The sequence below is a fragment of the Mustela putorius genome, unplaced genomic scaffold (assembly GCF_011764305.1).
Source record: "Mustela putorius furo isolate JIRA1106 unplaced genomic scaffold, ASM1176430v1.1 tig00003896_pilon_pilon_pilon, whole genome shotgun sequence".
In the NCBI taxonomy this organism is placed as follows: domain Eukaryota; kingdom Metazoa; phylum Chordata; class Mammalia; order Carnivora; family Mustelidae; genus Mustela; species Mustela putorius.
The window spans coordinates 3,172,626-3,199,201 of NW_025422045.1; the positions used below are offsets into that span (position 1 = coordinate 3,172,626).

Consider the following 26,576-nt stretch of genomic DNA (forward strand, 5'->3'; position numbering starts at 1 on the left):
CGTACGTAAGGCCGCCCAATGGGGGCGCGAGCGGCGCGGCATTTGAATCCTGTAACAAGGCGACATCGCGAAGATCTTAAGCGGTGCGGGCCGCAGTCCAGGGCTAACGGCGCCGCGGAAGCCTGTGTCCTTCCTCTCCGGTCCGCGTCCCTCCCTGGGCCGGGCCGGCATTCCTGCCTGACCCTTCCCACATGGCGCTGCTCCGACGCCCGACGGTGAGTGGGACGGGCTCACCTCCCGCACTCGCCGGGCTCTTCCGCCGCGGAGCTCCGTCTCTCGCCTCTAGCCTCCCTCCCTCCCTCTTCTGCGCAGGCTTCTTCGTCCCAACCCGTGCCCCTCTCGCCTTCTGCCCGCTTCCCCTCTCCAGTCTGCGGCCTGTCCTCTTTGGCGACCTCTCTCCTCCTCGGATCCACTCTGCGTTCCCGGCTTCCGCCCTGGCCAGTCCGGGGATGAGGGAAGTGTAGTGGGGGAGGGAAGTGTGGGAAAGTGCCTCGGAGGGCGCACCTGTCAGGTGAGCCTCTCCAGCCCGGGACTTGGTACTCAGCGAGGGATCCCCGAGTGCTCTCTGTTGTTAGAGTGCTGTTTAAGCAGAGGCTGTTGTCCTTTCCTTCCTCTGTTCTCAAAAACTCCTTGCCAGCTAAGGGATGGGGGGTGGGGAGAAGCACTGGAAGAAACTGCAGGTAGTAAACTGTTTTGAATGTTTAACCAGGCAACAGTCATGGCTGTTTTTCAGATTCTTCGCTTTTCGTTTTGTGTTAAGTTTCCCATTTATTTCTGCGCATGATGTCTTCCAGGTTAAGTTCACTAACATAGTCGTTTGTCATCTTAAGATTAATTACTGAGGCTCCTGGGTGGCTCAGCCGTTAAGTGTCTGCCTTAGTTCGGGTCACGATCCTGGCGTCTTGGGATCGAGCCCCATATGGGGCTCCTCGAGCGAGGAGCCTGCTTCTCCCTCTCCAGCTCTCCTGTGCTTGTGTTTCCTCTCTCACGATCTCTCTCTGTAATAAATAAAGCCTTAAAAAAATTAATTTCTTTAATCAAGTGTAATCAAGATTTTGCATATAACTTGGAACAATACCGCAAACAGAAGGGTCCAGATTCATTTGTTTCATCTTTGCAAAAATGCGAGTGCTAATGGTGTTTTGAATTTTTTTTCTGTGGGTTTGAATTGTATCTGGGTCTGCTTTTCCTTTGCTGGAAAATAGAGGGCCCTGACACACCTGAGTTCCATCCTCCTGGATGGAAAGGCTAGTTAAAAGCTGCCAGTGTTCCCCTCCAGATGGACTTAAAGTCTGATTACCGGGATTTAACCTGTAAGAATTAAAATTTCAAAACACTTTTTAAAATTAGCAATTGCTACTGGAAAAAATTGAACAGTGTGCTTTTGAGAATCCTAATAAGTTGAATACATTCAGTATTTAATTCCTATTCTTTTGTGGATCTACATTGAACTGGCGTGTAATTTTTGTCTAATCTGTCCCATAAAGTTCTCTCATTGTCAAATTCTTTCTTTCTATTCAGGGAAGGCTTGAGTTTTCCCTGCCCTTCTGTCTATCCTTGTAGATCTATTCAAACCCCCTGTTAGGAGATTTTTAGGATTAGGACCCACAGTTCTCAGGGATAGTACATGCTGGTTTTTTTCCTCATGAAATGTTTATCACCTCTATAAGAAAATAAACTTTTTTCTACGAATTGCTTTTTCTAACAAGTTTTATTTCTAAGCACATTCTTTCAAAGGTAGGTTAAGGTGAACTAATGATGTTTTTATTCCATATGATTTCAACTTCCTCTGAGTTTGAGAGTAAAACTATTTTACTTGTGAAAACAATTTCCAAGTATCCTTAATATAAGAGAGTCCGACCTCATTTTATTTTTTTTAATTTTTTTAATTTTTTTTTTAAAGATTTTATTTATTTATTTGACAGAGAGAAATCACAAGTAGGCAGAGAGGCAGGCAGAGAGAGAGAGAGAGGAGGAAGCAGGCTCCCTGCAGAGCAGAGAGCCCGATGCGGGACTCGATCCCAGGACCCTGAGATCATGACCTGAGCCGAAGGCAGCGGCTTAACCACTGAGCCACCCAGGCACCCCCGACCTCATTTTAAAAGGCAATATCTTGGGGCGCCTGGGTGGCTCAGTGGGTTAAAGCCTCTGCCTTCGGCTCAGGTCATGATCCCAGGGTCCTGGGATTGAGCCCTGCATCGGGCTATCCCCTTAGCAGGGAGCCTGCTTCCTCCTCTCTCTCTGTCTGCCTCTCTGCCTACTTGTGATCTCTGTCAAATAAATAAATAAAATATATTTTTTAAAAAGGCAATATCTCTAAAGATCATGTCTATAGGAGCGCTCTTTATTGTAGATAGCATAAGAATCAAAGCTAGTTTAGGTTTTAAACATCTGGACTTATTGTAACTTTTTTTTTTTTTTTTAGATTTTTTTTTTTTAAGACATGGGGCTCTATCCCAGGACCCTGAGATCATAACCTGAGCCGAAGGCAGAGCCTTTAACCCACTGAGCCACCTAGGGTCCCCATTTTTAGTCTTTTAAAAAATGTACCTTTTCCCTCTCACAAATAGATCTCCACATATTTACCTTTCCCAGATTCTGCATTTGGATATCTGACATTAGCAAAGTATTGTAAGTTGTCTCAATTCATCATTAACTCATCTTTTTTTTTTTTTTTTTTTAAGGTGTCCACTGATTTGGAGAATGCTGACACTGGAGTTAATTCTAAAGCTAAGAGTCATGTGACAATCAGACGGGCAGTTTTAGAAGAAATTGGAAATAGAGTTACAACCAGAGCTACACAAGTAGCTAAGGTAACAGCCAAGAGGACTGTCCATGTGCACACCAGGCTGATTGTGTATAGGTCTGAAGAACAACACTGACTATCTTCCCCTATTTATGTTTCTTTTTCCTTGTAGAAAGCTCAGAACACGAAAATACCTGTTCAGCCCACCAAAACAAATGTCAGCAAACAACTAAAACCTACTGCTTCTGTGAAACCAGTTCAGATGGAAGTGTTGGCTCCAAAGGTAGGATGTTCTGTGTTTACAAACGTACAAAGTAGCTGTTTTTTGGCTAGACTGGAAAGGTGCCTTTATCTTCACTGCAACTTTTATTTTCTTAAAAGATTTTATTTATTTATTTGAGAGAGAGTGAGAAAGACAGCATGAACAGGGAGAGGAGTAGAAGGAGAAAGAGAAGAAGAAGCAGATCCCCTGCTGAGCAGAGATCCCAATGTGGGGCTTGATCCCAGTACCCTGAGATGATGACCTAAGCTGAAGGCAGGCATTGAACAGACTGAGCCACCCAGAAGCCCAGACATTGACTACTTTTGAAGAACGTTCATAACTAGAGCTCTACTTTAAACAGCAGTGTACAAATTGAACATACACATCCTTTTGGTGATGGTAGTTACTATTTTTTTTTAAAGATTTAATTTATTTATTTGTCAGAGAGGGAGAGAGAGGGAGAACACAAGCAAACAGAGTGGCAGGCAGAGGCAGAGAGAGAAGCAGGCTCCCTGCTGAGCAAGGAGCCTGATGCAGGACTTGATCCCAGGACCCTGGGATCATGATCTGAGCCAAAGGCAGCGGGTTAACTGACTGAGCCACCCAGGCATTATGTTTTGACCTTGAATAACAAAGTTAATTATCTTGATACTCAAATTTAGTGATCTCAAAGTAAAATTTGGTAGGTTTTATAATCCATAAGCTTGCCCATGAAGGCTATGGAATCTCTCTCACACTTTGGAGACTCATACTCATCATTACAAATAAGGTAATGCCAAAATTCTGTGTTGTTAAATTGTGCTCTCTGGGACTGGTTAACTCAATTGGAGTTAGAATGTTAACGGACCCATTGGCCTGTAATTATTACAGGACAGGCACTGTTATAGGTGCTGAGAATACAACAATAACTACTTTTTCCACTTCTTTCTCTCTCTATATATATATAATAAATCTATATAAAATATATATTAATAACATGTCTGTAACTTGTTTAAAATTTTTCAAAATAATACATTGGATATATTCAAGACATTTATACAGAGAGCACTTGCTATGCCCATCCAGTAGTGTTAAGGCTGTTAAAGAGATATCTTACCTTAAGGAGACTTATTCAGAAAGGGCACATGCACCTGAAATTAAATTAGTAGTCCCAGGGAATGACACCAGGTGCCCTTGGGCAATGGATGATTGAACTTCAAGTGTCTAGGGTAGTTGGAAGCACCATCCTTCAGAAAGTGCTTCTACAGGAAGGAGAGAACACTAAGAGACCAAGTTGTCAGGGGAAGCTTCGTGGAATCAGTGGGATTTTTAAGGATAGAGAGATGCTGATAGGAAAGAACCAACTTTTTTTGGGAACAAAGCATAATAGGAATCAAGCCACGAAAGCAAAAATAGGCCTATAATCTTGTCCTTGGGCTAAGGAGTCAGCACATCTAACTGGGCCAGAATGTTTGTGTGAATAAGCAGAACATAAAGTTGGGGGAAAGGTTGCAGTTGGATTTGAAGGCCTTAGAATTTGGATTGTATCCCATTAGGCAGTGAGGAGCCTGGGAAAAGTTTTGAGCAGGTGGGAAATGATGAAAGCAATGTAGGCTGGGCATGGGAGGAACCATAAATGAGGAGTACTACAATTGTTCAGGCAAGAGCTGATGAGAGTCTTGAACTAACCTGGATCTTCCCTAAGCACTCACCCACATACCACTACCTACAGTGTGCTAAGAAACAACATGGGATGTGTTGGGGGTATATCAACTCCTTCCAGAGACATTGTCCTGTATCTAGAAGGAATTCTTTCGCAATGTTTTTCGCAGAAAGAGAATAAGATCCTTAAGCAAGCACTTGAGTATTTAAGAAACAATTTATGCAATGAATTACTAAAGAAATGGGGAAGTCAAGGAAGGGAGGTAGTTCTGGGGAAAGCACCTTATTTGGCTTTAGATTTGTTGAGATAACAGAAAAGCATCCAAGGGAAGGGCAGTCAGAAATATGCCAGCAGCATCTGAGCAAGGGGGCAGACGTGGGAGACTTCTGCTTACAGGTGATAGTGGCAAGCATGTTGCTGTTCAGAAGCCAGGACAGAGAGTGTCAAATCAAGAACTAAAGCTCAGAACAAATTCTGAAGATCGACCTTCCTTTCATAGGCCTTTCCTTGGAGGCTTCTAGTGCCTAAATGCCAAACCCAAACCCAAACTTCCAGCTTTGACCTTTTAACCATTATGCAGTATTTGATGCAGGTGACTGAATGTGGTTCCTCTCACATGTCTGGAAGTGATTTAGCAGTGTCCTTCAAAATGTTATTCTCCATACCCAGTAAATCTGTTTTTATCCTAAGAAAATTATTAGAGGCACACTAAAATTAGAGGATTTTTAAAATAGTGTTGTAATGAATATCTTATATAATAGAGAAATATTAGAAAATTGGTTAATTCTAAGTTCAAGTATAAGTAACATACAATGTTACATTAGTTTCAGGTGTGCAATATAGTGATTGAACAATCCTATACATGACTCACTGCTCACCATTATAATATGCTCTTAATCCCCTTCACCTGGTTCATCCACTCCCTCTACCCAACTCCCCTACGGCAACCACCAGTTTGTTCTCTATATTTAAGAGCTGTTGATTTTTTGTTTTGGTTTGTCTCTTTTTTCTTTTTCTTTATGTTTGTTTGTTTATGTATGAAATCTCTACACCCAACATGGGGCTTGAATTCACAACCCTGAGATCAAGAGTCACATGCTTTTCTGACTCAGCCAGCCAGGTGCCCCTGCCTTTTTTCCCCCTTCATTTGTTTTGTTTCTTAAAATCTTCATATGAGTGAAATCATATGGTATTTGTCTTTCTGTGACCAACTTATTTCACTTAACATTAGACCCATGTTGTTGGCAGTGGCAAGATCTCATTCTTTTTTATGGGCTGAGTAATATTCCATTGTAGATATACCACATCTTCTTTATCATTCATCTGTCGATGGACGCTTAGGTTGCTTCCATATCCATATCCCGACTATTGTAAATAATGTTGCAGTAAACATAGGGGTGCATATATCTTCTCAAATTAGTGTTTTCCTCTCCTTTGGGTAAACACTACTGGGTGTTTTACTGGAGCAGCTTAAATCCATTTAATGAAATACATGGGCCATTAATATCATGTTTTAGTAGAATATTTAAAGATATCAAAATGCATGTTATATCAGTCAGATTATAAAACAATTATAGAACACAGTACCACCCCAGATTTCCTTTCTTTAATTATTATTATTATTATTATTTTTCAGAGAGAGCGTGTGTGTGCATGCGGGGCTGGGGGAGGTGGGGGATAGAGGAGGGAAAGGGCAGAGGGAGAGGGAGAGAGAAAATCTTACGCAGGCTCCATATCCAGTGCAGAGTTTGATCTCATGACCCTGAGATCACAACTGAGCCAAAATCAAGAGTTGGATACTTCACCGATGGAGCCACCCAGGCACCCCAGATTTGCTTTTAGAAGTGTGCAAAGTGTTCTGGTTTTTTTGAGGTGGGGAGGGGCAGAGGGCAAGAGAATCTTAAGCAGGCTCCATGCCCATTGCAGATCTCAATTTCACAACCCTGAGATCGTGATCTGGCTGAAATCAAGAGTTGGATGCTTAACTGACAGAGCCACCTAGGCACCCCTAAAACTCTGCATTTATAAGCAAACTTTGATGATGGTTATTTTTGAGTATTACGTTGGGTTTAAGATTCATTTTCATTTTCTTCCTTAAAATTTTCAGATTTTTTTGACCATAGATACATATTACTTTTCCAATCAGAGAAGAAGGGAAAAAGGCAAATTAAAAGAAAAACAGCCAAAAATGTTATGAACAAAACAAAGGAGAAATTTCCTCCCGTAACTTCTACAACTCCACTCTTTCTGAATTACTCAACCTTTCCTTGGTGACTTTTTTTGCTTTAGCTTCTTGACAAATTTTAGGCCACTGTGTTTCAGATAAAGAATGATGGACCATCATATAAATATCACTTCCATGGCTGAAATGTGCTGCTCGTTTTTAGAAGACATCAGGGATTAATGAACAATAATTACTTCCAATTCAAATGCACTTTTCTCTGAGAAATATAGTATAGAAGATATCATTCAGTCCCTAGTTTAGGGGAAGCTCCTCATCCTGGCAGATGAGCCCCTCTACTTGCCTGGCTCTGGTCGGCCATCTGGCTTTCACTTTGTCATCTGCTCTGTCTGCCGCCATTGCTGCTCCTTTATAGCTTGTCCCCGGGGATGTGGCAATGCCAGTTGAGCACAGGGTTCTAGCAACAGTGAGCCCTGGAAAATTTATAAGCCATGTGCTCATGAAAGCAGATGTTCTCAGCCAAATCTATTTACTATACTCTGCAAAACCAGAGGGATGGTTTCATCTTTGTAGGAGATGAAGTGACTGAATCACAAAGGGCTCTGGCTGAGAACTTGAAGGGGTTTCAGCCATTTACAGGTGTTTGCAGAAGCAGATTATCCTGCAATTTTTAGAGAAAACAGTGCTTTTGTTATTTTATTATTTATTTTTTTTCTGACCAATGAGGTTTTGGCAAACACTGAGTTGTATGCAAAAGAAAGGAGATGGTTTTTTCCTAGACTCCTTGTTTGCTGGGCACTGGAGAAATCAGGAGAATGTGCCACCAGTTCTGTCCCCAAGTATCCCCCAGTCAAGCAGAGGAAGGCCTGAGCACACATTCTGATAGGGCTGTAGCAGAGATCCTTGCACACTTCGGAGAGATGCTGGGAAGTCAGGGCTAGAAATTCAGATGAAGTTTTACATTTATAGATTTGATCTAAACACTAAATTCAGTGATAATTGTGGGATGCTCCGATCAGATGGGGGGCCCCCAAATGTGGGGTGCCAGTTGGGTGGGGGCCAGTAGCATGGGTGGTGAAAGAATTCACCCACCCTATTGAATAGGGAACAGTGGGCAGGACAGCAAAGGAGAGACTGTCTGCCAGAGGTTGGTGGTGAGGGACCACAGTTACAGAGTGAAATAGGGGAGTATGGGAACGTATGGAATTTTCCTGTTTTAGGTAATCTTCGGAACTGTGCCCAGTTAGGGCTTATGGCTATTTCCAAGTGGTTTGCTTAATGAGCCTGCCGACATTCAGCCTGGTGGTCCTTATGGGCCCTTTTACCTTGATCAAGTTCCACTGCTCAAGCCTGTTGCCTTAAAGTGCCTTTATAGTAGTCATTATTCAACTATGAGAACGTTTTCTGACTGACTACCCCTAACACAAAAACTACATATAAAGGGGAAGTAATCACAACTTACCACATTTTTTTTTTTTAAGATTTTATTTATTCATTTGACAGACAGAGATCACAAGTAGGCAGAGAGGCAGGCAGAGAGAGAGAGAGAGAGAGAGAGAGGGAAGCAGGCTTCCTGCGGAGCAGGGAGCCCGATGCGGGGCTTGATCCCAGGACCCTGAGATCACGACCCGAGCCGAAGGCAGCAGCCCAAACCACTGAGCCACCCAGGCGCCCCTATCACATTTTTTTAAAAAAAGATTTTATTTATTTACTTGACAGACAGAGATCATAAGTAGGCGGGGGTGGGGGTGGGGAGGAAGTAGGCTCCCTGCTGTGCAGAGGCCCTGATGCGGGACTCAATCCCAGGACCCTGGGATCATGACCTGAGCCAAAGGCAGAGGCTTTAACCCACTGAGCCACCCAGGTGCCCCTATCACATTTATTTCTTAAAAAAGAGTGCCTTTGATTATGTATTTATTTAAAAGATTTTATTTATTTATTTGACAGAGATCACAAGTAGGCAGAGGGGCAGGCAGAGAGCGAGAGAGAGAGAGGAGGAAGCAGGCTCCCCACTTAGCAGAGAGCTCGATCGATGCGGTCCTTGATCCTAGGGCCCCAGGATCATGACCTGAGCTGAAGGCAGAGTGCCTTTTATTTTTAATCACACAAGAAACATAGCAAAATACTACAGAAATACATCAAGCACATAGAATAGAAAGTTTATTGTTACTACTCTCCCTACTCTACAAATTCCATTTCACTGTATTCTCTAAAGCTATTCCCAGGGAATGATTTTGCCTTTCTATAATTGTGTGTGCCTGTGTATGCACAAGTACACAATTCCTGCTACAAATCATGAGCTGTCTAATTGGAAACAATACTTTTTCTGGGAGTCCTTTCTTGTTGCACTTAATTGACATGGTTTATTATAAACCTAGTAAATAAAGGAACTCTGGTTAACAAAAACTTGCATAAACACCTACATGTTTGCCTATTAATAGTAGTACATTCTCTCACCAGACCTAACTTAGTAGTAGAAGAATTTCAACAGCCTTTACTCACACTCCACCCTGCTCCTTACTGAACAGGAGCTTCTGAAGTTCAGCAAAATCTCACATTTATTATTTCAGATACCACTTTTCACTTGTCTGTGACATCGGACAGAACTCATGCATTAATCTGATCAGAATGTTATCATGTTTTAGCTTTGCATGCCGTAGACACTGGACTGCGGATAATACAGCTGGCTTGAAGGGTTTAGGTTACTACCTGCACGGACAGTGGGATCTTAGAAAGGATTTTGTAATAATTAAATTATGTTGGAATTCAAAAGGAATGCTTCTAAGAAATTCTAAACTAAGGACCAGAGCAATGATCCATGTCTTCTCCTGGTAGCTTTGGGATATGGCCAAACTTAGGTGTACATCTGAATAGACACAGGTAAACCTTCCAAGCTGTTGGGGCACACATAGCACACATGTGCTATATAGCACATAGCACATGACCATAACCTCTGACTCCTTAAACCAGGCTTCCCAATACTGACTGCATTTCCCAGGGACACTGATGATGCTTATCCTTGAACTTAACCTAGCTGTATGTGCTCATTAAAATGTGTATTTGATTCTAGTCACACTTTTTTAAAAAAAGATTCTATTTTCAAGTAATCTCTACACCCCCCATTTGGCTCGAATCCACAACTCTGAAATCAAGAGTTGGTCGCTCTACCAGCTGAGCCAGCCAGGCATCTCTGATTCTTGCCATTCTTGCTCAGTTCCTTCAGTGGGTTCACTTCCCTTCGGGTAAAATGTAAACTCCCTAGCTGGGTTCTTGTTCACCTTTCCAGCCCATCTTTTCACACGCCATGCACTGGCTCCTGCCATCCCAAATGTGTACTTCCCAGACTTGCCTTTGTTTCTTGGCTTCCTCTGGGACTATGTACTTATGTACCTTTTGCCTACTCATTTTTCTTGGTCTTATCTTCTCCAGGAAATTATCTAGGTTTCTCCCTGGTGCCCCAAGTAGCTCTTATTCATTCTAGTCCCTTGAAGTTTGGAAGTTCTCGAATAAATGGCACACATATCTGCCTGACTCTTGCTCAGCTGGTCCCGCCCCAGCTTGAGACCTCTGATGTAGGCGGGAAGAATGGGTTTTGAACTGCTGTATCTATTTTGCTGCTGCTCTTTCATCCTTCTTTAAACGTGGAAACCATCATCACTGAGCTTTCATGTCAATTAAAATTATTTATTTTTTGACAGATATCACAACTAGGCAGAGAGGCGGGGGGGGGGTGGAGGCAGGTTCCCTCCTGAGCAGAAAGCCTGATGTGGGGCTCGATCCCAGGACCCTGAGATCATGACCTGAGCCAAAGGCAGAGCCACTGAGCCACCCTGGCGCCCAAAATTGTTTATTATACAGCCTTCTCTTTCTGTATGTTATTTCTTTTTTTTTTTCTCAAAGATTTTATCCATTCATTTGACAGACAGAGATCACAAGTAGGCAGATAGGCAGGCAGAGAGAAGGGAAGAAGCAGGCTGTCTGCGAGAGCCCTATGTAGGGCTCGATCCCAGGACCCTGGGATCACGACCTGTGCCGAAGGCAGAGGCTTTAACCCACTGAGCCACCCAGGTGCCCCTGTATTTTATTTCTTGAATACATAGTCTTTATAGCATAGCAGTCTCATTAGGTTTTACTTTGAGAAGTACCTCTTTTTTTTTTTTTTTTTTTTTAAAGATTTTATTTATTTATCAGAATGAGAGAGAGAGTGAGCACAGGCAGACAGAGGCAGAGGGAGAAGCAGGCTCCCTGCCAAGCAAGGAGCCCGATGCGGGACTCGATCCCAGGACGCTGGGATCATGACCTGAGCCGAAGGCAGCTGCTTAACCAACTGAGCCACCCAGGCGTCCCGAGAAGTACCTCTTATTCTTTTAAAAAATAATGGTTTATTTATACTTCATTACTAAGCACTTGTTTTAACTTTATAAATTTTTAATTTGTGTGATTGGTTTTTTTAATAGTCACCCAGTCAGCATAAGAAAATACTGGGTGTGTACTTGCTCCATCTTTGCTTCCTTCTATTTTATTCATAGGCCGGAATGTGGTTTTCTGCTTCTTAGTTGCTAGTTTCTCAATTTAGAATAAATTAGTTTATGAGGGGAAATCTGTATACCCACAGAAGAGGCTACAGCTGAAGCGAATTGTCAGCTCTAGGAATTTCTGCACCCGGATGTTTACATTTCTTTCAGTAAATATTTACTGAGCACCTACTATGTGTCAGGGATGATATAGGTATTTAAGATCACATAAGGGACAAAATCAGTTTAAATAAATGTATTATTTATTTATAAATGGATTTATAAATATATTGTTTTCTACCTCTGCTAGACTGTCAGCTCTGCAGAGCTTATAGGCCCAGCAGAGGTACACAGAAAATAATATACATCACATATAAGTAAACTCCACAGTATGTTACGAGGTTACAGGCTCTGTGAGGAAAAACACAGTAAGAGAAATAACACATGGGGGGCAGGGAATAGGCAGTAGATAGTATTAAAAACGGGGGTCAGGGTAGACCTAATTGAGAAGGTAAAATTCAAACAAAACTTTGAAGGTGAGAGAATTGCCCGTGGGGGTGTAGGGACAAGATCGAGCACATTATGGGGAGAGGGAGCCCATCTGCAGTGAGGGAGCCTGCCATGAGGCAGACCAAGGGGAGAGAAATAGGAGACCAGTCAGCCGAGAGAGAGGGCAAAACCAGATCATGCAGGCCCCCAGGCCATCGTGATGATTCAGGTTTTCCCTTGGAGTGAAATTAGAGAATTTTAAACAGAGGAGCATCTCTATAAAAACTTCACCTACTACATATTGAATTATTAACCTCTTACTCGGAAATTTATTTGTTTTGGCTTTCACACATTTTAAAAATGCACATGATACTTTTTTTTTTTGGACAGAGATCACAAGTAGGCAGAGAGACAGGCAGAGAGAGGTGGGATGGGGGAAGCAGGCTCCCCGCTGAGCAGAGAGCCAGATGAGGGGCTCAATCCCAGGACCCTGGGATCACGACCTGAGCCGAAGGCAGCGGCTTAACCCACTGAGCCACCCAGGCACCCCATGCATATGATACTTCTAAACCAGTTGACTCTGCACGTATTTGGCTCTGATGGACAGTTCAGACTACTGCCAAGGTAGTGATGCACACTTGTTAATTTGTTCACGTAGGGTCCTACCCCCCCACTGGAGGATATCTCTATGAAGGAAGAGAACCTCTGCCAAGCTTTCTCTGATGCGCTGCTCTGCAAAATCGAGGACATTGATCATGAGGACTGGGAGAACCCTCAGCTCTGTAGTGACTACGTGAAGGATATCTACCAGTATCTAAGGCAGCTCGAGGTGAGTGGGCCTTTGTGTTTTGGTTGTGCAGGCAATGTGGCATTTACTGCACAGCTGGGAAGGGAATGAGGTAAGCTTTTTAAACTTTGAATTCCGCCAACAGGTTCTGCAATCCATAAATCCACACTTCCTAGATGGAAGAGAGATAAACGGACGCATGCGCGCCATCCTTGTAGACTGGCTGGTGCAAGTGCACTCCAAGTTTAGGCTGCTGCAGGAGACTCTGTACATGTGCGTTGCCATCATGGACCGATATTTACAGGTGAGCGTGGCTTCTGGGGGCTCACTGTAGGGGCATTCTGCAACGCCAAAGGGTGATACCTGGAGGAAAAGACCAAAAGCCACTTGGTGAGAAACTGAGGAACTGGAGGTGCTAGAGAGGGAGGTAGCCAGGTGTGTCCAGCCTCTGATGATGCTGACCGCTGCTGGGCATTTCTGCTACTTCAGCCTGCCAAAAAGTGCCAGGGCATCGGGTGGGTTGGCACTGCATGGCCAGTTGTTCCTCAAAGCAAACAGACCAGCAGGAGTTCTAAAAGTTAGCCTGAAGCACACGGGATCTGTGGGGGCTGGTTTCCCAGGCCCGCTTCCATGATTTCCCTGTAGCTCATAGTTTGGTACTCCTTGGTTAAGTTTCCTTGTCTGAAAAAATGAGGAGTTTGGCTAGAGAACTTGGCCATTTCCAGCCAACTGTGGCATGAATCCCTGTAGAAAAGAGAGGAGGCAGAATTGTTAAGGGGTGGGGGGTATGTGTGGGCAGCATACTGGGAACGGGACATCTGAAGTAGAGGAATGTAAGAAATTCAGCTGGGAGGCAGAGTGGTCATGGAAATAGTTCTGACCAGTGACACAAAACATTGACCACTTAGAAAAAATGCCAGACAGAAGGCGCTCATGCGTGACCCAGCAGCCAGGAGCCCTGCACGTAAGGATTTATTTACTTAAAGTCAACATGTATGATACAGCTCAGGTACAAATTCTGCCCCACCAGTACAGTCATAATGGTGATTATTATAATGCCCTGAGAGACGGCAAAATCCTAAGAAAGCATAGATTCAGTGGTTTGCATTATACATTCCTCACTGGGCAGGAGAATAGTTATAGTTTAGGCAGATTTTTAATAATGAGAGTTGAAGCAAGGATAGCAAAGTCTCTTTTCAAAGAAAAGAGAATTATATCTGAGCTGAGATTTTCCTTAATCCGGGAGCCTCTTTGGAGATTCTTAACGCTGACTAATGAGTGTACTTTTGGTAAGGATTAAGGAAGTGTTTGCAAGACCCCCTTCCTCATCCCTAGGCATCCATTATTTAATCCTGCTGTTTGACTTGGCCTCATCTTGGTGCAGACACATTGAACGCCACGTTGGGGCCGCCCCAGACACTCAAGCCAGGATGACGGGGCTGGAGCAGAGCAGGCGCCTGGTTCTCAGACATAATTCTTCCCTACTGAGCAATTCAGTGATTTGGAGCTGGTGTCTGAATCTCTTCTCGGGCCATCTCTTTACAAGTGGGGGAAAACACATGCGGTTGCTAGGATTTTTACGAGGATCCAATGAGATGATTGTTGGCCTCTTGGGACTGTGCCTGGCACACACTGAATACTCAATAATAGATGGCTGCTGGGAGCAGGGATGGTACCCGCTGTTTTTTTTTTTTTTTTTTTTTTTTTTAAGATTTTATTTTTAAGGAATCTGTATACCCAATATAGGGCTTGAACCCACAACCCCAAGATCGAGTCATATGCTCCAGGGACTGAGCCAGCCAGGCATCCCTGATGGTACCTGCTGTTAACATAGAGGTTACCTGTGCTGGTAAGGGAGGTGTGAGCAGAGACGATGTGTACTTCTCCAGGACGTGGTTCCCTCTCGCTTCCTTCCACCCAGAGCCCCAGTCCTCATTACGTAGGACTTCTGACACTTTCTTCTTCAATTAGGTTCAGCCGGTTTCTCGTAAGAAGCTTCAACTGGTTGGGATTACAGCTCTGCTCTTGGCTTCTAAATACGAGGAGATGTTTTCTCCAAATATTGAAGACTTTGTTTACATCACAGACAATGCTTATACCAGTTCTCAAATCCGAGAGATGGAAACACAGATTTTGAAAGAACTGAAATTTGAATTGGGTCGACCTTTGCCGCTGCATTTCTTAAGGCGGGCATCAAAAGCCGGGGAGGTAAGTGCCTCTGGTTCAGTATGACACTTGATTTTGCTGTTTGTTCTTATCCTGGAAATGTTGATCCAATTAAAGGAAAACTTAGGCATTTATAGGAAGCATCTTTTCGATAGGTCCTAATGCTTATCAGTTCTTAAGAGCAAAGACCTCATGCTCTGTGTTTGTACCATACTGTGGAATAGGGCAGTTGCTGGGCAGACTGGTAAGGAGATGGCTTTGAGCTCCTAGGCCTTCACCCAGGATTTTGCAAGAGGGTAATAGTAGCTGTGCTCCTTACTGTCCCTGGCTGTTCTTTCATAGGTCGATGTGGAACAGCACACTTTAGCCAAATATCTGATGGAGCTGACTCTCATTGACTATGACATGGTGCATTATCACCCTTCCAAGGTGGCAGCGGCTGCGTCCTGCCTGTCCCAGAAGGTTCTGGGCCAAGGAAAATGGGTAAGTGTTGGGTTAAGAAGAAATTAGTTTATATTTTCGGCCCCCTCAATATGAAAGTCCTTAGCATTTTCACGACACTAGCCTCGAAACAATGGTTAAAATCCAGAGGGCTAAAAGAAGGCTGCTTGGGATGCTTCAGATAGAGACGAGGCGACTACAGCATGGCACCAAGTGTGCTCCAGAGTTGTGGAGACTGAGCCAGGCCACTGGCAGCTGGTGTGCTAAGGTTTCGGGGTCTTTGGTTACGGGAAACAGGTCGTCAAGCATCTAAGACAAAGCAAGGCCAAGGCCTGAATGATTGCACCAGTGAAGCTAAAAGGAGCCACTTCTAGATTCATACGAGTAGCCAAAGCTGCCCGCAATCTTGGTGCTTAATCTCACACACCAAAAAAGGACAACAGCCGAAATCAAAGGGACCAGACGAATGCAGTGTGAGTCATGGGATACCCCTTTGTGGACGAGCCGATTCCAGACTGCCACTAAGCAGTTTTCTAGTCTGTAGACGGGCCCCAAGTGCCGCAGAACGAAAGCCTCTTCAGAGGCCAGGGTGTTGAGAAAAAGTTGCAGGAGAGATAGGGAAGGGAGTGCAGATGGCTCCTCCCATGCCCCCGTCCTCTCCTGTTCCAGGAGGATCGCAGAGCATTTTCCCAAGACAGATAAGCTCTGGATTAGGCCTTTGCCTGGGGGCCCTCTGTGGAGGCATGCGAGATTGCTAGGGCACCGTGGCAGAGCTGTTCCTCTACACAAGTGTATGCATTTGACATCTTCTGTGAGAGAGAAGGAGAGTAAGAGAATATATGTATGTGTGCTTATGTATTTTCTAATTTTTCAAAAACCACCCGAAGACCAGAATCTTATGAAAATGATGCCTCTGGGGTTCGGTAGGAACAGGACTTCTGGCTGTAACTTTTTATTTTTATTTTTTTTTTAAAGATTTTATTTATTTGTCAGAGAGAGAGAGAGCGCGCGCAAGCACAGGCAGAGAGAGTGGCAGGCAGAGGCAGAGGGAGAAGCAGTCTCCCCGCAGAGCAAGGAGCCCGATGTGGGACTCGATCCCAGGACGCTGGGATCATGACCTGAGCCGAAGGCAGCTGCTTAACCAACTAAGCCACCCAGGCGTCCCCTGGCTGTAACTTTTTATCAACTGTATAAAATATAATGTAACTTTTTAAACTTTTGAACAATATGAGTGTTCATGTATTGAACAATATGAAGAGTCCCTAAGTGGAATTATGCAGAAACAACAAGGTGACTATATATCAAATTGGTAATAACGCAGAGGGAAGAATTAATTCAAATAATTTTGAAGGCAGTTTTCAGACTGTGCATCCTTAGTGGTATGTGGCTGGACAAAACAAAGGACCAAAAAAGGTAACGGACTTCAAGTTTACTTAGGAGCTCTATTGTTAGTAATGTTCTGTTATTATAATTGCGAGACTATTTTTGTGCTTATATTATAGGATAAACATTCATTCATGTTACCAAAGACTAAAATTTTCACTAGAAAAAGGGGGATAATACAGTGTTAACAATTAAAAACAAAAGGAAAAACCCTGCAACATTAAATCTGTTTTGGAAATGTCAGTAAATTAAGAAGGAGAGCGAAACAATGATAACCCTGGAGCAATGAACTCACCTCATGCTTACATCTTGGATACTAAATGCCATTACCCTCTAGGAACTAGGTCTCGTTTGAGAAACAACTGACATGAGGGTCTTCGCAGTGGAAGTAGAAGGTGAGCCTAGGTCAGTTAGCAGAGACCAAGCAAGTTCTCAGAGATCAATGGGACACATCAAAAGGACATAGGAACTGACTTGAAAGCATTCTGACTAAATCTGAACTTTAAAAAGAATAATGACAGTAACAGAGTATAACATATTTTTACATATCCATGTATTTGTAATGATACAAAAGAAAGAATGGAAGAAGGGGCTCTTTTTTATCAGTAGAACACCAGCTGATTGAGGCAGAAAGAATAGTAGTTAGAAATCAAATTCTAACCCCTAATGTAATAACCGATTCAAGCGAGAATCAATTGATGTTTATATCATTAGGTGAAATAGTTTTGGAGAAAAAGATTCACATTGTCTCAAAATTTCACCCCACAGATCTGCAGTACTTCTGAAGAAAAACTTGACCTTTGTGCTAGAGAGGTCTGGCAGTTACCGCCTTTACCTGGTGATCAAGCTTAACATCACCAGGGGTAGGACCACCTGACTTTGGCATGTCTTCTGGCACAGTCAGACTTATACATGATCACCTATAAGAAATTCATGCCCAAATTGTTCGACACGAATCCAGTCATCAGGAAACACTTAGATTTAAAATGCGCACATTCTAAAAGTAATTGGCCTGGATCCTTCGAACAAGTTCTCATTTAAAGCCAAGGAAATAGGCATCATTTTTAAATTAAAAAAAAAAAAAAAAATTAGAGATCAGATACACTGCAGGTAACCTGATTGGACCTGCATCTGAAAAGAAAAATCTGCACAAGATATTTGTGGAACAATGGGAGAAATTTGAATATAGAGTATGTACTAGATGATAGTGTGGAAATGTTGATTTTTTTTTTTTCTGTGATAATGGTTTGTTTCTGAAACATTTAGAAGTGATGTGTAGTGGTGTCTGCAACTCATTTTCAAATAGTTCAAAAATTGTGTGAATACATACATACACAATTTTTGCCAAACAATTTGAAATTAAGTTAGCTGCAGACAACATGAGAGGGGAAGTGGCAAAATATTAATAATAGATGAATCCGCACAAAGGATATACAGATGTTCATTATACTGTTTCTTTTCTTTTGTACATCTGAATTTTTTTGAAATGAAAAGCTTGAGGCAACAAGGCTGCTGGTAACATGAATGATACATTGTTCTAGTACCAGTGGCTCATTTCAGGTAAATCACTTTACTCTTAGACCTGCCTTAGCTGGGCTGTAAACCTATTAACTATAGGTCTTCCTGTTTTCTGGGAATTGATTTCAAAAGACCAGTAGTTGTGTGTTATTTCAGGATTGCTCTTGCTTCCTCTTTTTTTTCTTCCAACTACTTTAGGATTAAGATTATATTGTGATTTATTTTCCCAGTCATATTGTGCATATGAGACAGATGGATTTTAGCCTTTAGAATTTAATCACAGGGGCACCTGGGTGGCTCAGTAGGTTAAAGCCTCTGCCTTTGGATCAGGTCATGATCCCTGAGTCCTGGGATCGAGCCCCGCATCAGGCTCTCTGCTCAGCAGGGAGCCTGCTTCCTCCTCTCTCTGCCTGCCTCTCTGCCTACTTGTGATCTCTGTCTGTCAAATAAATAAATAAAATCTTTAAAAAAAAAAAAAAGAATTTTATCACAGAACTGAAATACAGTCAGGTTATATATCTGTACAAATGATAGGTCTGATTACTAATCAACAACTGGCCTGTTGCTTGATTTTTATTCTCTGGGAGGTTAGGTCTCAAGGTGGAGGTAGAGGCTTCTCTATTCTCTGTTCTGCAATGCTTACTTACACAGGACCCAACAAGAGAATCCGGGGTAGTGTTAGTTGTTTTGGATTTCATGGATTAACTCACTGCCTGTGGCCCAGTGTGTTTCTTAATTCTGAACCTCTTTCCCTGAATGGGTGTCTGGGCTCTCAAGCTCCCCACCAGCTGCTGCCCAGTAGGGCTTTGATGGGGGTGGGGGGTACAGTCCTGGGTCTCTGCCAGTCCTGTGAAGGGGCATTCTTTGGTTCGATTTTGTTTTTACTCTCTTCCACTCTCAATCCCCTTTTAATCCCCTTTCAGTGTGGTAAGAGAAGTTAGCGTGAAAGCTTTGTTACTTGGAGTACCTTACGTACCTGTTCAAACTTCTTTAAAAAATGATATTATGGGGGCGCCTGGGTGGCTCAGTGGGCTGAGCTGCTGCCTTCGGCTCAGGTCATGATCTCGGGGTCCTGGGATCGAGTCCCATATCGGGCTCTCTGCTCAGCGGGGAGCCTGCTTCCCTCTCTCTCTGCCTGCCTCTCCATCTACTTGTGATTTCTCTCTGTCAAATAAATGAATAAAATCTAAAAAAAAAAAAAAAAAAAAATTATATTCTGGGGACGCCTGGGTGGCTCAGTTGGTTAAGCAGCTGCCTTCGGCTCAGGTCATGATCCCAGCGTCCTGGGATGGAGTCCCACATCGGGCTCCTTGCTCAGCAGGGAGCCTGCTTCTCCCTCTGCCTGCCATTCTGTCTGCCTGTGCTCGTTCTCTCCCCCCTCTCTCTATGATGAACAAATAAAATCTTCAAAAAAAAAAAATGATATTATGGGGGGAGCCTGGGTGGCTCAGTGGGTCAAAGCCTCTGCCTTTGGCTCAGATCATGATCCCAGGGTCCTAGGATCAAGCCCCGTGTCAGGCTCTCTGCTCAGCAGGGAGCCTGCTTCCCCCTCTTTCTCTGCCTGCTTCTTTGCCTACTTGTGATCTCTGTCTGTCAAATAAATAAATAAAACCTTTAAAAAAATGATAATATGGGACCTTTGACACTTGATCTGGCTGAACCTGCAATATCTAATTTAGTCTAGCTCAGAGCCAAGGTCATCTTGCATTTACTGGCTGTTTTGCTGGCACCACAGTAGTGTGGAGGGCTGTTGTTGAATTTTGAGAAGGTAAGAATATGGCTTTATAGCTTTTACGTGAGTGGTGAGTGATGTCAGCATGTATAAGACTTGACCTTCTAAAGAAGTGGAGGCTTTATCCTGCCCTTTCTCTTTGCATTGCGTTCCAGAACTTAAAGCAGCAGTATTATACTGGATACACAGAGAACGAAGTGTTGGAAGTCATGCAGCACATGGCCAAAAATGTAGTGAAAGTTAATGAAAACCTAACAAAATTCATTGTAAGTATTCCTTCCAAAACTGTGGAAAGCACTGGGTTACAGGTCTTGTGAGCGAGGGTGTGCGTATGTATATATGTGTGTGTGTGTGTTTTCATGTACTACTGGCGTTTGTGAGAGTCTGTTTTGGCACAAACTCTTTTCTAGTATAGCAGGGAATGGAGCATACTGATAGACCCCAAAAGCAGACTTTCTTTAACACAAGGTAGGTAGCTAGGCTAACCATGTCCAGGCCCAGTGTAGTCGGCCGGACTGCCATCCCTGCGTTCACTCAGGCTCGTCCCAGCGTCCTGTGTTGCTGCTCGCAGCTTTCAGGGCAGGTGCTCCCTGTATTGTCTGGAACCCCTTAAAGGGCCCTGTAGAAGGCTTGGGTACTTGGGGCCTCTGTCCAGGATCTTCTGGAACAATGACCAAAAGACTCCTGAATGCAGGCCTAGTAAAGAAGGAGGGGGGACGCCTGGGTGGCTCAGTTGGTTAAGCGGCTGCCTTTGGCTCAGGTCATGGTCCCAGCGTCCTGGGATCGAGTCCCACATCGGGCTCCTTGCTCAGCGGGAGGCCTGCTTCTCCCTCTGCCTCTGTCTGCCATTCTGTCTGCCTGTGCTCGCTCTCTCCCTCTCTCTCTCTGATAAATAAATAAAATCTTAAAAAAAAAAAAAAAAAGGAGGAGGAGAGGAAGCCCGTTCAGAAAGCTTCCTGAGGGCCTGGTGTCTGTCTCCATGTGGCCCGTCTGAGACGTGGAGTCAGGGCAGATTGGGCACTGTCCTGTGCTTGTGTGACACTGAGTATCACCAAGGATCTGGTGAGAAAGAGCAAGGCATTTGTGCCAAGTGACCCAAGTGTCCTGCTTTGCTTCCTTGCACGTAGTTTCCGCATAATGAAGCACACTGCGGATGTGTAATGTGTCTTCAGTCCTGCAGGTATTGTCTGGGATCTGCTAGCACTAGTGGCCACTTAGCTTTTATTGCCATTGTTGCTTCCCATCCTGACAGACCTCTTATGTCCTGGTGGTACTTAGATATGATAAACCCAGCTCCCACTTCCTGCCCCCCTCCACAACCCCTGCCCCGGCAACATAGGAGACAGAGCCTCTGCCTTGGACATCATGTATTTCCCCAACACTGGTGCTACCAGCTGGGTTTTATCCATTGTCGGGCATGGAAGGAAATGGTCAGGTTCCACACATTACGACCTCAGAGTGCTCGCTTGCTGGCTTCAGTGATTCACCAGCATCACATCAATTGGTGATTGTGGGTCTGTCCCTTAAGTACTTGTGAGGTAGATCAGGAGCGAGGTAGAAGGTGGTGTTCCTGATGTGTGCTTAATCACAGATGACTTCTGCAGGCCATCAAGAATAAGTATGCAAGCGGCAAACTCCTGAAGATCAGCACAATTCCTCAGCTGAACTCAAAAGCCGTCCAAGAGCTTGCCTCCCCTCTGATGGGACGGTCCTAGGCTGCTGTGGCCCTCGGGGAGGAGTGCTCCGTCTGTGCCCTTGATGTCGCTGATTTGGAACTCTTCACTTTGTATATAGTCCTCTGGTCTATTTCATGAAACCTTTCCTTAGACCTATTTTCTAAATGTATATTGAGGAAAAATAAAGCTATTAATTTTTCTTAAGGTATCCTGTGTATTTTTATTTGTACAATCTCTACCGAACAAGGTCAGTAGAAGGTTGACTAATTTCTTTTTGAGCTATTATGAGTAGTGTGTCAATTATTGCCTTTGTGGCTTTGGGAAAGACCTTCCTATCATTTTCTCAAATGGAACAAACTAGAACTTGGCTTCAGTGGTTGCTAACCCATTCCTAAACTTATTAAGTATCCAAAGATTAATTCATTATGAAAATTGAACATGGGAGGATAACCACGACAATTCTCTTTCCAGAGCCTACTTAACTATCTTCTCATTCCTATACAGGAAGGCCTTGCCCATTGGGGTGAGGGCCACCAGAAGCAACCCTCATAATATGTCTCTGTCTCAAAGGCATGGTGGGGACCAGGAATGTCAGTCCTGAAGGACCATTGCTGGAAAACACAAATGGGCCTGTGACACGTTGTTAGAATTGAAGGTTGGAATGCATTTTCCTATTTCAGCTACATTGTAGGTTACTATTATTATTTTTTTGGTGGGCAGTTTAACAGTCTTCTCTAAGGGGGAGTGCATTCTTGGTCTCCAACCACTAAAAAACAAAAACAAAACCATAAAATAAACGAGTGCCTTATAGCAACAACTTCCCAAACCATTAGTTCAACACTTGTCAGTTGCTTTTTGCAGGAAAGGAGCTAGTCAAATACATTTGGGAAACATTGCAAACTCCCAGTAAAATTTATACAGGTTCTGAGAAGCTTTGTAGTAAACTCATTTCTTCCCCCAGTGGAGAGTTTGGTAAAGCCAGCATGTGTGGGACAGCGAGGTCCATGGGTGCTGGTTCTGTGACATAGCTGTGGCTTGCGACTGGCCCGGGAGGCGAGCCTGGCTGCCTCCAGCTAGGGCTCCCTACCCAACCCCAGGCAGCTTAGGGCTACCTACAGATGTCTGTCGGTACCAAGCACTCAAGAACAGGGAACCTGGAGGCTGTGTACATTGAAGTCCTGGTGTAAAGCTTCTAGATATCCCTGGCTGAGTGAGACTTGTTCCCACAGCAGCCTTACACTGACTTGGGTCACACGTGTGCATAGTAATGAAGTGAGAACATGCAGGGAGCTTTCCTGGCTCTGAGAAGCCAACTTATTTCTCAGGGATGCTTGAGCTCAGCTTCTCATCAAGAAGGGACGGGTTTTGTAGAAGTATTCTGAAGACGTTTTATAGCTTCTTTATTACAGATTTTACTTAGTTAAATATTAAGTACCCCAACTCAGGAAATTCATACTTCCAGGATGTCATAAAAAAGGCCTTTTGGATACTTCCTTATGTGCCACAGCAGGCACCCAAATCCAAAGTGTTATAAATGTGATGCAAGCTGTAAAAGTAGAAATCATAATATCATAAAAACACTGAAATAAGAAAATGAGATAATGTAACCACTGTTTTTGAAAAGCACAGATCCTGAAGCTGGCTTGCATCTCGTTAGCTGCTATGAGTTTTCTCTGGCCGTGTCTGTCTGTAGAAGGGGATGCGGACATCTCACTTACAGTGCTGGAGTACAGAGTAAGGTATGGCAAGTCCTTAGGACCGTGTCGGAGTGTGTTCGAACCTTGGTGGCTGTTATTTTAAGGAAGCTGATGGTCTTGGAAAGAGATGGACTCTGGGCATTCAAAGATATGTTAGACACCGCTCTTACCATCAAAGGAGTTTGCAGGTTTAAAGCTGTTGAGTCTTATTTGTGAGTTTTTCTTCTTTTTTTAAATTTTGGTTTTTGATTATTATTATTTTTTGGTTCTTGTTTGAGAAAAGGATAATCGGAGGTTGGAAGATTGACAATTAGACTATTGAACTCCTTGATATTAGCTAGATTGGAGACAGATGGAGAACATGGGCCTTGGGGTCAGATCAGGGGTCAACTGATGGTTCCTCTCCTTAAGAGCTATGCGATCTGGGGCAAGGGAGTGAACTATACTGAGCCTTCTCATTGCAAAGTGGTTTTAGACCAGGCCATGCCTCTCAGAGGGACAGGTCTAGTACAGTAGGAGGGAAAGATGTTGAGTAGCTGGTCAGAGTAAATAAACTCCTAAATTCGGGAGCGGCCTTGGGAGAAACACAAAACGAGGCAGCAAAGGGAGCAAGCGACATTGCAGAATGGCTCCCACTCATTGACCTTCAAAGTGAAGGGTACCACTTAGCTTTTCCACCAAGATGCATCCTGTGTGCACTGTACTCTTGAAGCCGGACTCTGCCCCCACCCGCTGCTGAAACTACCATAAAAGTAGCCAGCAGAGGCAGGGCCAGCCTGATCTGACCAGCTCCATGCAGGGGAACACCGCAGAGTTTGGAAGGAGTCTGGAACGGAGAAGACTGGCCTGTACAAGCCCTGCTCCGTGGCAGGCTGACGGAGGTTGTCAGTTACCTGGGTACGCAGCCACGTTGTCCCACACTTGTTTTCATGGATGTCTCTGCCTGGAAGGAGTCCTGCCGAAGGAGGAGGAAGACCTCTTCCTGGTGCCCTGGATGAGCTGCTCTCTGCACTGTGACTCGCTGTTTCCAGCAAAGCTTCCCTGGCAGTTGAGGCTACATGACTTAAGTTCTAGCCACTGCGAGTGGATATGGTATGTGTACTTTGCAAGGAATGTTCTTTAAGAAGGAAACTCATCCCCTTTTCACCTTCATAGGGCCGGGCTTGGTGATTGAGTCACGTTTGATCAGATGGGCTGGGACAATACATGTGTATGGTTTGCATGCCTGCTGGTGGGAGTACGTTATAAGAAAGGCCTCACCCTTTGTCCTCTCCATGTGTATCAGTCTCTCTTCCTGAAGCACTGTGGAAGAGATGGCCCTTTTGCATGTCAAACCATTTTCATGGTAATACTAGGATAATAGTAGTTTTTTTTTCCCATTCTTACTAGGTGGTAGAATCTCATTAGTGTATGGTGGAATCTTCCAGAAGCTACATGACACATGATGATGTCATCACTCTGCTGCTTAGTAGAATGTGTGTGTTTTTGGTGTTTTAAAATTTTATTTGAAAATTTTTTAAGATTTTATTTATTTGACAGAGAGAGATCACAAGTAGGCAGAGAGGCAGGCAGAGAGAGAGGGAGAGGCAGGCTTCCTGCTGATCAGAGAGCCCGATTCAGGGCTCGATCCCAGGACCCTGAGATCATGACCTGAACCAAAGGCAGAGGCTTAATCCACTGAGCCACTCAGGCGCCCTGTTTGAATTTCTAGTATGGTTAAACACTGATAGCTGTAATGGACAAAAGTGGAACACTCTGAGGTCTTCAATAATATTGAAGAGTGTAAAGGGATTCTGAGGCCAAAGCGTTTGCGAATGCTGGTCTGTTACTTGTTTGAACATCTCTGCCAGAGGGAATGTTCAAGCCTACTCGAGGTGCTTGGTTACTTTCAAGCTTTGGTGAAGGGATGTCATATCCTTACACTGCATTTTCTGCTGCTATCCATGTGTGGTGTATGTGCACAAACACACCATCAACCCAGACAGGATGGCATGTTCTAGAAGGCTGGGTGGCCCTTTGATCCTTTTTACATACCTTCTCCCAGGTGAAGCGACTCTTGACCCAACTGAACAGGGAACAAAATGGCAGGCCTGGCTAAATGCAGAGCCCAGAGAAACCTAGGATCATGACCTTAGTGAACTTCCTCACCTGTTGAAGCAACATGTGAAGACCTCCTTGAGCCTGGCGCTAGGTAAGGCACATGGGAGCAGGGCTGGGACCTGCTCTGTGAGTCCCAGGACCCAGGGCTCTTCTCACTGCTTGTGTGGATCTTAGACTCTGTTCCTATGTCGTCACCTAGAGCCTGAGGGATCCGAGTTACACGTCAGTTTTGAAGGCCAATCATTACATTAAAAGCAGCCAAGACTGATTCTGCACTCCTCTCCCCAATGTGGCTTTTTTTTTTTTTTTTAACACTTAACATTAGGAAAATTATGTAAAGCCAATAATTTTTTTTTCGTACAGCTGACCCACCATGCTACAGTAGTTTCAGGTGTACAGCTTAGTGACTTGACAGCTTTGTACATTATGCTATGTTCACAAGTGTAGCTGCCATCTCTCTCATGACCTTTTACAATGTCATTGATTGCATTCCTTATGCTGTGCCTTTTATTCCCATGACTTACTCATTCTATGGCTGGAAACCTGGATCTCCCACTCCCCCTTGGCCATTTTGCCCATCTCCTCCCCTCCTCGCCTAGCCAACCACCAGTTTACTCTCTGTGTTTATAGGTCCAATTCTGCTTTTTGTTTGTTCTTTTTTCCTAGATCCTACTAAGGAATGGAATCATATGGTATTTGTCTCTCTCAGTCTGACTTATTTCACTTAGCATGATACCCTCTAGGTCTGTCCGTGTTGTCTCAAGTGGCACAATCTCATCCTTTTTAATATTTTTATTTAACGAATTTCACTAATGATTCCTTCTACTGCCCAAGGTCACCTTAGGTCCTCCAAAGCTTGAGTTAACATTTATCCTCAAGATAGGCCTTTTCAAAATAACTTAAGCTTAATTCAGGTTGTCCTGTCACTTGGCCCCAAATTCTTTTTTAAGACCCTGAGATCATGATCTGAACTGAAATCAAGAGTTGGCTGTTCAACTTACTGAGCTACCCAGGCATCCTTGGACCAAAATATACTTTAAACGTTATTTGTTATTCTGTTCTTGAACACACAGAATTAAGTGGTTTACTCTGTTGTAAGTTCAGATAACTTTTTTCCCCTTATATATAACCCCTGATAATTTTTCCCATGGACTCAGGAATCTTGGAATGGCAAAAAGGTGTGTGCTGGTCAAACCCTACTTTCCCAACAGCTTCCAAAAGGCCAAGGCAATCAGAAGAAG

The 26,576-nt window shown here is 43.8% G+C and overlaps 1 protein-coding gene across 2 annotated transcripts; it reads left to right on the plus strand.

The window, feature by feature from the left end:
• The first annotated feature begins 21 nt into the window (after nucleotides 1-21).
• On the plus strand, nucleotides 22-21,746 carry CCNB2 (cyclin B2). Of its 2 annotated transcripts, none has more exons than XM_045067541.1 (9): nucleotides 22-215; nucleotides 2,685-2,813; nucleotides 2,919-3,029; nucleotides 12,494-12,664; nucleotides 12,768-12,926; nucleotides 14,594-14,830; nucleotides 15,131-15,271; nucleotides 20,018-20,128; nucleotides 21,454-21,746. In XM_045067541.1, exons 1-9 carry the CDS (start codon nucleotides 192-194, stop codon nucleotides 21,478-21,480), a joined length of 1,110 nt encoding a protein of 369 aa, XP_044923476.1. In that variant the 5' UTR covers nucleotides 22-191; the 3' UTR covers nucleotides 21,481-21,746. The 2 variants fall into 2 exon arrangements, with proteins under 2 accessions (XP_044923476.1, XP_004777332.1); XM_004777275.3 differs by having other exon boundaries at nucleotides 21,467-21,746.
• The last annotated feature ends 4,830 nt before the right edge of the window (nucleotides 21,747-26,576 follow it).